The sequence below is a fragment of the Eumetopias jubatus genome, unplaced genomic scaffold (genome assembly GCF_037043125.1).
Source record: "Eumetopias jubatus isolate StellerSeaLion01/CBP00866 unplaced genomic scaffold, mEumJub1_p1.0 scaffold_1, whole genome shotgun sequence".
NCBI lineage: Eukaryota > Metazoa > Chordata > Mammalia > Carnivora > Otariidae > Eumetopias > Eumetopias jubatus.
The window spans coordinates 80802215-80815398 of record NW_028274807.1 but is presented as its reverse complement, the minus strand read 5'-3'; the positions used below and the strand labels follow the sequence as shown (position 1 = coordinate 80815398).

At 39.3% G+C, this 13184-nt stretch overlaps 1 protein-coding gene across 9 annotated transcripts in view; it reads left to right on the top strand.

The window, feature by feature from the left end:
- Positions 1-13184, top strand: part of VPS8 (VPS8 subunit of CORVET complex) — a 267080-nt gene that overhangs the window by 152992 nt on the left and 100904 nt on the right. For all 9 annotated transcript variants that reach the window (XR_003608764.2, XR_003608763.2, XM_028100887.1 and 6 more), the window contains one exon: positions 12217-12364. Coding sequence is in view for 7 of the 9 variants with exons in the window: in XM_028100887.1 (XP_027956688.1) it covers positions 12217-12364 (148 nt within the window). In the remaining 2 variants the exon portion in view is untranslated. The remainder of the gene's footprint in view (positions 1-12216; positions 12365-13184) is intronic.

The window sequence follows — 13184 nt, the reverse complement described above, 5'->3', positions numbered from 1 at the left end:
TGCAGTGTTCCATGATTCATTGTTTGTTCATAACACCCAGTGCTCCATGCAGAACGTGCCCTCCTCAATACCCATCACCAGGCTAACCCATCCCCCTACCCCCCTCCCCTCTAGAACCCTCAGTTTGTTTTTCAGAGTCCATCATCTCTCATGGTTCGTCTCCCCTTCTGACATACTCCCCTTTTCTTCCTCTTTTCTTCCTCTCCTGTCTGTGGATAATTTTGAAAGGATATTTTAACATATTGACATTTATTGTTGAAAAAGCATATTTCAAAATTAAAATAAAAAATTAGAATGTTATAATGGCACCTCGGTGGCTCAGTAGGTTAAGTGTCCGACTCTTGATTTCAGCTCAGGTCATGATCTCAGGGCCATGAGATCGCGCTCCCCCCCACCTCCCCAGTTGTGATCCGGGCTCAGCAGGGAGTCTGCTTGAGATTCTTAGCCATCCCTCCACCCCATCCCCCCCAGTGTGCACACAAGCACACACACTCTCTCTCTACAATAAGTAAAACCTTAATAATAATGTATTATGTTCGTGAACTTTGACATAGGAAAATTCATTTCTACTTGAGTGACTTCCTATGCTTGTCCAGGCTTACCACCAGATATCATATTGTTAGGATAAATTCTCTTCTACAGTTCAGAGGTTCTTCTGGCTGGACTAAGAATCAAATTGACATGAGTCGGATTAACAGGAGAAAAATTTAATTTCATATGTATGAAAACCCCACATGCGTGAGAGTTTCAACAACAGAAAGGTAAAAGGAGATAGATATGTCATCATGAGCTAAGGAAGGGCAATATAGGGAACTGGGGCTTCAGAGCGGAGGAGGGCAATTCACAGGGCAAGAAGAAGAGCAGATGTTTAGTATTCAGATATTTGCCCTGCCAGTACAGATGGGTCACTCAGATAAAATTTCTCTCTGATAATAACTCTTACTCTGGGAAAGTCTCCCAATTTATGTTCTTTTAGGTAGTTAATGGAGGGGCAAAAGTTTCTCTTTAGCTCACAGGGCCTTGATTGCCTTTAGCTCAAAATAGTCCATATACCAAAGTAACACGTTTTGAGGAGACTTGTTCTGAACCCTTCAGTATCTTTGGTTAGTATATCGCCGGCAGCTCAGGTTCAGCCTTTTAAATCATAACATATAATTTCCTAATCTCCAGGCCTTGCGGATGGATGGATGGATGGATGGATGGATGATAGTAAGCAAGCAAGAAAGAAAATAGTGTACATATGTTTATTTTTTTATTCCTTTATTCAAGACTTACTTATAATGAAATTGCTGTCTGCTAAGTACTGTGCTAGAGGTTGAAATGGCTCAAAATTATACTCACTTTTTCTCAACCCAAACCTGCTTCTTCTTTTTTATTTTCTCTCGTAGCAAATGGCATTATCTGCCCATTTATTTCATTTAACGATTTACTGAGTAACTACAGCATGCTAAGCATTCTGACAGGCATGGAAGAAGAAATAGTGAATAAGATGGGCCCTGTGGGAATTTACATTCTAATGGAGGAAATAGATAAGTCAGCAGGCAATTACGTTTAAGTGTCTTAAGTAAAATTCTGAGAGTAATGATGGATTCCTCACTTTGTTTTACCTACTCCAGTCTCCACCTTCTCAGCCACACTACACAGAACCAGCCATGACATCAACCTCTTGGGTACCTCCTGTATATATGGGGCTCCTCTGTTCTGTCCCCTACTGCCCTGGTTCAGCTGCACGGTATCTCTCTCTTGATCCCTCCTGCTGGCCTCCTAACCAGCCTTCCTAATTCTTCTCCTTCCATTTCTAAGCAGGCAGAGTTCTTCTTCTCAAAGTTCTTTCTGTTCCCTTATCCAAGGCAAAATACAAACTCCTCATGGCCCTTGTTGATGTGATTCAAGCATATCTCTGCAGCTTCATTTTCTTCCTTTTTCCCATTTCTCTTTGCCCCTGTATTCCTCGGCAGTACTGGCCTGTTTGTTCAGAGGAGGCACTACATGTTGTCATTCCTCCCTTTGCATATGTGTTCCTCCCTGTTAGTCCACTTTGTTTTCTCGAGAGCAATTTAATATATGTATTGTATATATATATTTAATTTATATATGTTATTAAGAGCTCTCAATCTATACATATGTTTTGATCCAGTGATTCAGTTTTGGAAAATATTTTTTAAGGAAATAGTGTGAAAGAAAAAAGTAGTTAATATTAAGATACCTGTATTAACATTTACATAGTGAAAAAGCTATTTTAAAAAGAAGATGGGGGAATAAAGGCCATATATGAAAGACCCACAGCTAATATCATCCTCAGTGGGGAAAAACTGAGAGCTTTTCCCCTAAGGTCAGGAACATGACAGGGATGTCCACTCTTACCACTGTTGTTCAGCATAGTATTAGAAGTACTAGCCTCTGTAATCAGACAACAAAAAGAAATAAAAGGCATCCAGGTCAACAAGGAAGAAGTCAAACTTTCACTCTTGTCAGAAGACATGATACTCTATGTAGAAAGCCTGAGAGACTCCATCAAAAAAATTGCTAGAACTGATACATGAGTTCAGCAAAGTTGCAGGATATAAAATCAACAGAAATCTTTTGACATCTATACACCAATAATGAAGCCACAGAAAGAGAAATCAAGGAATTGATCCCATTTACAGTTGCACTAAAAACCATAAGATACCTAGGAATAAACTTAACTAAAGAGGCAAAAGATCTGTACTCTGAAAACTATGGAACAGTTATGAAAGAAATTGAGGAAGTCACAAAGAAGTGGAAAAACATTCCATGCTCATGGATTGGAGGAACAAATATTGTTAAAATGGCTATACTACCCAAAGCAATCTGTATATTGAATGAAATCCCTATCAAAATAACACCAACATTTTTCACAGAGCTAGAACAAGTAATTCTAAAATTTGTATGGAACCAGAAAAGACCCTGAATAGCCAAAGGAATGTTGAAAAAGAAAAGTAAAGCTGGAGGTGTCACAGTTCCAGACTTCAAGTTATATTATGAAGTTGTAGTTATCAAAACAGTATGGTACTGGCACAAGTCAGACACCTAGGTCAATGGAACAGAATAGAGAATGTAGAAATGGACCCACAACCATATGGTCAACTAGTTTTCGACAGAGCAGTAAAGAATATCTAATAGAAAGACATTCTTTTCAACAAATGGTGTTAAGAAAACTGGACAGCCACTTGCAGAAGAATGAAACTAGACCACTTCCTTACACCATACACAAAAATAAATTTAAAGTAGTTGAACGACCTAAGTGTGAGATAGGAAACCATCAGAATCCTAGAGGAGAACATAAGCAGCAACCTTTTGACCATGGCTATCACAGCTGCTTACTAGACATGTCTCTGGGGTGCCTGGGTGGCTCAGTAGGTTGAGCGACTCTGCCCTTGGCTCAGGTCATGATCCCAGAATCCTGGGATTGAGTCCCACATTGGGCTCCTGGCTCGGCAGGGAGCCTGCTTCTCCCTCTGACCCTCTCCCCTCTCATGCTGTTTCTCTCTCTCTCTCTCTCTCTCTCTCTCTCTCTCTCTCTCTCTCTCTCTTTCTCAAATAAATAAATAAAATCTTTAGACACATCTCTGGGGGAAAGGGAAAACAAAAGCAAAAATGAACTACTAGGACTTCATCAAGATAAAAAACTTATGCACAGCAGAGGAAACAACCACCAAAACTAAAAGGCAACCTACAGAATGGGAGAAAATATTTGCAAATGACATAATGGATAAAATCTATAAAGAACTTTTCAAACTCAACACCCCAAAAATAAGTAATCCAATTAAAAATGGTCAGAAGACATGAACAGACATTTCTCCAAAGAAGACATACAAATGGCCAACAGACACATGAAAAAATGCTCAACCTCCCTCATCATCAGGGAAATACAAATCAAAACCACAATGAGATATCACCTCATACCAGTCAGAATGGCTAAATATTAACTCAGGAAACAACAGATGTTGGCAAGGATGTGGAGAAAGTGGAGCCCTCTTATGCCGTTGGTGGGAATGCAAACTGGTGCAGCCACTCTGGAAAACAGTAAGGAGGTTCCTCAAAAAGTTAAAACTAGAACTACCCTATTATCCAGCAATTGCCCTAGTAGGTATTTACCCAAAGGATACAAAAGAGAGTGATTCGAAGGGGCACGTGTACCCCCTGATGTTTATAGCAGCATTATCAACAATAGTCAAATTATGGAAAGAACCCAAATGTCCATTGATTGATGAATGGATAAAGAAGATGTGGTGTATATATACACTATGGAATATTACTCAGCCATCAAAAAGAATGAAATCTTGCCATTTGCAATGATGTGAATGGAACTAGAGTGTATTATGGTAAGCAAAATAAGTCAGAGACAAACAAATTTTAAGGTTCTGTGTGGCTTTTATAATCCTACCCTTTCTTTTCTACTTATGTTACTGTTTTTTACTCATTGCTTTTATTGCCCTTGTTTTTTGTTTCTTTTTTTTCTTGGTATTCTACCTTTGGTTTTAATTGAGCATTTTATATGATTGCACTTTTTTCTCTTAGTATATCAGTTGTATATATTTTTAGTGGTTTTCCTTCAATTTGCAATGCACATTTATAACTAATCCAAGTCCATTATCAACATCATAGTACTTCATGCATAGTGTCAGTGACTTGTAACAGAGGATTCCTAATTCCTCCCTCTTGTTCCTTGTAACATTGCTGTCATTCATTTCACTTATCCATAAGCTATAATCACTGAATACATAGTTAGTATTATTGTTTTGGACAGACCGTTTTCTGTTAGATCAGCTAAGAATAAGAAAAATAAAACATTTTATTTTGCCTTCATTTATTCCTTCTGTAATGCTCTTTCTTTATGTAGATCCAAATTTATGACCTATATCGTTTTTCTTCCTTTTGAAGAACTTCTGTCGTTTCTTGAAAGGCAGGTCTACTGATGACATATTCTCAGTTTTTGTCTCAGAAAATATTTTCTCCTTCACTTTCGAGAGATAATTTTGCTGGATACAGATGGATCTAGATACAGATGAATGGGTTTTTTTTCTTTCAACACTTTAAATACTTCCCTCTCCTCTCTTCTTGCTTGCATGGTTTATGGAGAGAAGTCTCATGTAATTCTTATCCTTGGTCCTCTATAGGTAAGGTGTTTTCCTTCCCTCTGACTTCTTTCAAGATTTTCTCTTTGTCTTTGATTTTCTGCAGTTTGAATATGATCAGCCCAGTTACAGATTTTTGCTGTTTGTCCTATTTGGTGTTCTCTGAGCTTCATGATGGGTAGTTTGGGATCTGTTATTAATTTTGGGGAAATTCTCAGTCATTATTGCTATAAATATTTCTTCTGTTCCATTTGCTCTTTCTTCTCTTTATGGTGTTACCTTTTATACTTATCCCACAGTTTTTGGATATTCTATTCTTGCCCCCAGGTTTGTTTTTTTTTTTTTTCCTTGTATTTCAGTTCGGGAATTTCTATTGACATGTTACTGACATACCTTGACGCTTACTGATTCTTTTCTCAGCTGTGTCCAGGCTGTTGATGAAGCCATCTAAGGAATTCTTCATTTTATTCAACGAATTCTTATTCATGTTTTTCATCTCTAGCATTTTCTTTTGATTCTTTCTTAGAGTTTCCATTTCTCTACCTTCTTTACCCATCTGTTCTTACATGTTATTGCTTGTTCCCTTATAGCCCTCAGCATATTAATCATAGATATTTTAAATCCTGTCTGATAAATCCAGCATCTCTGCCATATTTGAGTTTGGTTCTGATGCTTGCTGAGTCTCTTCAAACTATATCCTTGTTTTGTTTCTTAAGATGTCTTGTAACTTTTTATTGAATGCTTGAAATGAGGTACGGCATAAAAGGAACTGAGGCAAATAGGCCGTCAGAATGACTTTATGTTTATCTGGCTAGGAGTAAGGCTGTGCTTACTGTTTACTGTAGCCATAGTTGTCTGAGGGGAAAGTTCCTTGGGTGTCCTCGTTTCTGTTCCCATGATTGGCTTTGGGTTTCCCTAGAGAGTTTAACTAAAGTCTGAGCTGTGTAGTTCTTTCAGTTATATTTCTCTGTTATTATATAGGCGTGCCCTGTTGATGTGGTGGTGAATTACGGTGAAGGGGAAGCATTCTGTAGTCCTGTAGATATAGTGTTCATTCTTTTGGTCAGTTGTATCTCTGGGTAGTGACCCTCCCAAAGACTTCTCAGTAGCCCCTCTGCCCTTTAAGTGAGACAGGAAGGCTGGAAAGGGCAGGACTTTGGTTATTTCTCTTCCCTCAGCTTTTTAGGCTCTAGTAAAATAGTTTTCCTTGAAGGCAGTTGTATTAGCTTGCTAGGGCTGCCTTAACAAAGCACACAACTGTGTGGCTTAAACAACAGACATTTATTGTCTCCATTTTGGAGGCTAGAAATCCAAGATTAAGTGTTGGCAGGGTTGTGTCCTTCTGAGGGCTGTGAGAAAGAGCCGGTTCCATGTTTCTCCTCTAGCTTCTGGTGATTTGCTGGCAATCTTTGTCATTCCTTAGCTTGCAGAAGCCATCACCCTGATTTCAGCCTTCATTTTCACATGCATTCTCCTTGTACATATGTTTGTGTCAAAATTTCCCCTTCTTTTAAGGATACAGGTTATGTTGGATTATGAGAACACCCTCCTCCAGCATAACCTCATCCTAACATAACTAATTACATCAACAAGTCGCTTTTTCCAAATAAAGTCACATTGTGAGTTACTGGGAGTTAGGACTTCAACATAGGAAATTTGTGGGGGACATCAGTCTGTAACAGCAGGCCTTGTTAAGAACAAAATGCTCTGGATATATTTTTAAATGGCTACTTTTTTCTCTACTGGAAGCATGACTAGATTTTTCTCCAGTCTTCACAGTGAGAACCTGGTGGCTCCTCGAGGTGAAATTCAAGAAAGTGTGGGAACTCCCCCCCAACCAAGACTTGGCTCCCTAGAATATTTAACTCCTAAGTTTGTCCACACTGAATCTCTGGCATTTTGTCATTTACAGTTTACATTTTCCTACCCCAGTACTGGCTCCAGCAGCAGTGGTTTCTGCTCTTGGCTTCTACTCCAGTGAGCTCTGATTATTTATATCCACCTGTCTGTTGCTCTCTAATTTAGGGGTGGCAGTTTGCCCCATGACCTCAGCGCTCAGGTAGATCAAAGACGAGATGTTGATTTTCAGTTTGCTCAGCATTTTTCCTGTGAGTCTGGAAGTGTTAACTTTCAAGCTCTTTACATGCCAAACCAGAAACTAAATGTGTCTGTTCTCTATATGTTCAGAATTATATGTGGATGTCACCTTAGATTTATAGTAGTCTGACCCAGCATCAGTTCAAAAACTATTTCTGAAAACTGTGTAAAGAATGTCCCTGTAGCGGGGTCACAGAACTGCATCTCTTTTGTCTCCAATTCCATCCATCCCTTTGGGGAGAGAATGGCATCACGCGTCTCATCCAGACCTGAAAATTAGGTACTACGCTGAAGTGGCAGGACCTGCACCTTTCCAGTCTTTCTTTGACTTAGGCCACATTGAAACAATTCTTGCTAGTGGGATTACTGGCAGATTTTAGTGTTAAGGAGAGCTTTGCAGTGGCAAGAAAATGCACATTGCAAATAATCTCATGAGTTCTTATTACCATTATTAATAGTGGTATTTTGGAAAAATTGTTTTAGCTAACCCTCTGAGTTTTTAATTTTAGTCTGTACAGCATTGGAATGATCCGGGTACTCTTTATACTTGATAAGGTTATGGAGCTAAATTAATTTTCTGTGAAAATCATTAGGCTCTTATTTCTATTAGCTTATAAAAGCCATTTTTACTGCTTCTGCAGGAGAACATTCAAAACAATACTTTGTTTTTTTGTGAATATCTGAGATAACAAGAATTCTGTTAAGATTTGGAGGGGCGCCTGGGTGGCTCAGTCATTAAGCGTCTGCCTTCGGCTCAGGTCATGATCTCAGGGTCCTGGGATCGAGCCCCGCCTCGGGCTCCCTACTCAGCGGGAAGCCTGCTTCTCCCTCTCCCACTCCCCCTGCTTGTGTTCCCTCTCTCACATTCTCTCTCTCTGTCAAATAAATAAATAAATAAAACCTTAAAAAAAATTAAAAAGATTTGGGGAGGACATTTTGACACTTGATTAGTAGTCATACTAGGGAAAGAGAAAGTGAAAAAGTTCCCTGCAGATCTAGCTTACATCTGCTATTAACATTGATTTGATGTGGCAGAATCTTTGCCATTAGACAGAATGGTGCACTTGTCTGCTTTGGTCTGTGCCTCATACAAGTTGATGAGGGAGTGTGGTTCTCTGTGAGGAATACTGGCAGCTCTGCACAAAGTAGAGGGCCATCCTGGAGATACACAGTACTGAATTCTTTCTTGCGACAGGTCATGTTTCCATCTAAGCCTCTCCTGTCCAGTTTGTGGGACATTACTGTTGGTACAATTCCATATACATTTTGTAGGTATTGTCTTTGCTATCTTTAGAATCACACTTAACAGTGTTGCCCAGGCAGATTGGCACATTCATTTATGTTTTGTTCAGATGACTTGGGATTACATTGTGGCTTTTTTTTTTTTTTAAATTGGAGGGGAGGGAGGGGCAAAGGGAGAGGGAGAGAGAGAATCCCAAGCAGTGTCCATGCTTGGCGTAGAGCCCAACGCGGGGCTCATTCCCACAACCCTGATACTGTGACCTGAGCCGAAATCAAGAGTTGGATGCTTAATGAACTGAGCCACCCAGGTGCCCCTACACTGTGGCATTTTTAACGTGGAATGTATATGGAAAGCTGGAAGTTCAGCTTAACAACCTTGTAAAACAACATGATGAGAATGAAAACTACAGGGAGAATAATTGTCTTTACTCTTGTGTGTTTTGAGTGATGCGTTTGAATTCTCAGTCTAAAAGGTACCAAGTAGTCATCAATATGCCACCATCCGGATTTATGGGGATGAGCAGGGAATTCAAGCAGTCAGGATTTAGGCTAAGCTAAGGTGGCCCTAAATTGTCAAAACAAGTTACAGGGAGATTGTGAAACTCTCTTCCTCAGAAATTTTGAGTAGTCTAGAATGGCCTATTTTTGTGCGATATTTAGAGTGAAGGAGAGAGACTAGGCTAGACTTTCTTCATTCCCATGCAACATTTATTTTCTTTGTCAAATATTCTTAAGAGAATTTGAATTTTAGAGGCATTTTAATGATGTAACTTATTCAAAACTGATACATAGTTTACCCTTCCCCAGAAATAGCCAAATGTACAAGATCATAAATCTAAATTATTTTCACAACCTGAGTAAGGGTGGATGTTTTCCCCAACCTGAATTTTGGTGCGTGGTGTGTGTGTATTTGACAAGGCATACATATGCTTTCTTTTAAAGCTGACAAGAGAAAAGTCTTGTGTGTGCCTTGTGAAAGTCTACCTTTTACATATGCTTAAATGTTCATATCCTGTAAGTCAGGGCTGTTATTAAAGTACTAAAATTAATATTAAAACATTTTAAAAGATAAGATTTAGGTCTAAAATACATAATTTTGATACATTAAAGTTAGCAGTGGCCAAGCAGGTAGCTAATAGAAGAGTAACAAAAGTAGCTTGGATAGAGAAATGGATATAACAAATTATATTTATGTGCAAGACTGGATAAGCAGCAGTCAGAAATAAATGTAAATTCATTAATGTTAGCTTATTTATTAAAGTTTTGACTATGTTGATGTTGCCTGGTCATCTCCCAGCAGACATATTATTTCTCTCAGAAATGAATGCCTCAAAATCTATTTGAGAGATTTGCTTGGTTTGATGCATATTCACATCTTCAGTACTTGTAAAGAGTTTTATCAGTAAACGTTCTGGAAAGAATCACATACTGGGATTCATTGGCAGATGCTTACGTCTAGTCTTAATTTGCTCCATAGTCTTGCATTTATAAGACATAATAACACAAGTCTGATGTAGATAAAATATTAACACTGCCTACAATGTGGTATAAACATCTGAAAAGAACACTGACGCACTTTAACATCAAGGATCATTGATTAGCATTCCCTTTTTCTTTTACTGAGCGTTCTCTTGAGACAAAACCTTACTCCTCCATAAAGAACCATCAATTCCCTGCATTATCATGTGCACTTTCTATTTTGTCCATGTAGAACTTTCTGACAGGATTCATTCATAGCTCAATCTGACTTCAGAGCCCTAGTCCTTGTAATTCTCACCCTTCTATCCTGTATTTGGTTCCCTTTTTCCGAAGGCAATCCACTGTGTTACGGCCAGTTAATTCAGTTCTTATTCAGTGTACATTTACTGAGTACTTATTTCTTTTGTGCCAAGACTATGTGAATGCTGGGAGACATCGAATGCCACACAGCCTTTGCTCTCAGAGTGTATTGTGTAGTTGGGACATGGACACTTAAAAAGATAATTTTCAAATTCTGCCTTCCCAGAAGACAAGTTTTAGGAAAAACTAAGGTGATAGTCTACATAGGGAATAACCAGTTACCAAATTCTGTGTCAAAAGCAGTTGTGAAATACAAAAGAAAGAAAAGAGAAGAAAAAAGTAAGGACACTTGGTCTTAGAGATTTACAGCCAATTTGAGGACACACTGAATTAGCCCATCAGCAAGTATTGACAGCCCCAAGCAGCAGAACTTAATTAATGAGTTCGTCACTCAACCTCTGGTCCGGATGGAGTGTCACAAGACTCTTAATTTAGGAAAGATTTCCTATGTCTAAATATAAGTCCTCTTTCTGTAACTGAAATCTCTTACTTTTTAAAAATAGGGGAGCTATACCATCATTTGCAGAGTATTTATAACCTCAGATTAATCTCAGTGGAGTCCAGAGATTCCCTCCCGTGGCTGTTGGTGTGCTGTGCCTGGGTTACAGGTGTACCTGAAGACCCATCCACTCTGCTCTTGGGGCACCCATAGTCCCCTGTGATCAGTCTCACTTTACGCTGATGGGCCATACGAATACCGTCCTTCTCTGTGGGCCGTGATGTGAGAAAAGTTGAGAGGTGTTGCTTTAAACCATCTGCCTTAACATTTCTTCAGAAGGCTAGTTTCCCAAGCATTTTTGTATCTTATTAACCCTATTCTGATTCTTTATATAAGGAGCTTTAGTTGGGGAATCTTGAAGAGAAGATAGGGCTCTCAGAAGGAACTGACTTCTTTTGAAGCTACAGAGATGATTCTTGTTCTGTGATGAGCAGTAGTTGATTTTCTAAATAGTTCTTTTTGGCCACTGGTAGTTGAGTGTCCACCATGATAAAAATAATACTCTTATTTCTCTAGCCCCCCCTTTTTTTTTTTTAAGTAAGCTGTTCGCCCAGTGTGGGGCTTGAACTCACAGCCCCAAGATCAAGAGTCGCATGTTCTACCAACTAAGCCAGCCAGGTGTCCCAGTATCTCTAGCTCTTGGTGGGCATTGTGAATAGTGGGGCTTTGTGAATAGCTGACATACAAGACAAATGAACACATAAATATTGTGTACCCTGTTGTTCATCCACTTTTTAAATATGTTTTAACAATACCTAAATAATTAGCCCTTACAACATGCAGGGCACTGTTGCAGGCTTTAGGAATTCGTTAATAAGAGGGTGCCTGGTGCCTACCCTCCGAGAGTTTATCGTCTTTATTAAGAAAGATAATTAAAGGCGCCTGGGTGGCTCAGTCGTTAAGTGTCTGCCTTCGGCTCAGGTCATGATCCCAGGGTCCTGGGATCGAGCCCCGCATCGGGCTCCCTGCTCGGCGGGAAGCCTGCTTCTCCCTCTCCCACTCCCCCTGCTTGTGTTCCCTCTCTTGCTGTGTGTATCTCTGTCAGATAAATAAATAAAATCTTTTAAAAAAAAGATAATTAAAGAAGTAATTATGCCATGCTGTGATTGGTACTATGAGCGAAGTATAGTAGGGACACCTGTTAAGACTGGAAGATGATTTAATATATAGAGTTACTCAACTTTGGTATTTATTTAGAGGAGCTTTCACTGGATACTATTTCCTTAATTATTCAATGTAAACTGAGTACTGTTGTGATGTATATTGTCTCTGATGTAATACACGGTTCACCCTAACAACCTAAGTAACAGTGAGACTTTGAATTCATGATTTACCTCACCAGAAGGTAGTCTTGGTTTCAAGGTTTACATACTTCTTACCTGTGTCCTTATTTATAGATACGATGAAATAATGCTTCTCTCTTGCCATTTATGTTTTCAGGGAAGGTATTCATGTAAATCAAGAATTGCTGCAGATGTCTCCGTGTGTTACGGAGCAGTTCATTGAGCTGTTGTGTCAGTTCAGCCCAAACCAGGTTATAGAGACACTGCAGGTCCTTGAGTGCTACCGCCTGGAAGAAACCATCCAGGTAAGACCAGTAATGTGGAGCAGACAACAGTAAACTCGTCCTAATCATTCACCAGTTTAAATATGAGCAGAAGGAGACTCACATGTTACATTACGTAGCCCCTGGGATTGAACCCAGATAGTCTGAATCCATAGCGCATGCTCTCCATGGTGCTGCCCCTTAATTCTAGTAAAGTCAGAAACAACACGTGTCCATCATTGTTATTAATCAAGTTTCACAGACATTCTAACCAGCACAATAAGCCTAGAGGAAGGAATACAATAAAAATACTAAAAGGAAAAACCAGGGTCTTGTTTGCAGACACTGATGGTTAGATAGTCAGTCCTGTTGTGCTTAAGACAGGCTTAGTGGCGGCCGGTAACCTTCGGCCAGTCATTGCCTTGAACCCCTTCCCTTGCTTCCTCCTGTTTCCAAATGAAAATGACTGTGCCTGTGCACACGTGTGTGTACATATACACACATATTATATTCTAATCTATAAGAGGTCCCCCGCTTAGTTTGTTTTTAAGCTACCATTTTCTCTCCTTGCTGTTACTGTCAGTACTCTGTAGAACAGAGCAGTAGCCTCTGTTCTCTGTACCACCTCCTGAACTGCTCACACACTTTACAAATTTTACATTGTGATATATTTAAAATATATAGAAATGTGCAGAATATCAAATATCTGTGTAGATTTAGATGTTCACATTTTGCCACACTGGCTTCAGATCTTTGTTGTTTGTTTTAGAAATAAAGCACCCTTTATCTGTCAGTTCCCCTCTGTCTCCTGAGGTCACCACCAACCTGAAGATGGAAAGCGGAGCCTTCCCCTCCAAGTTTT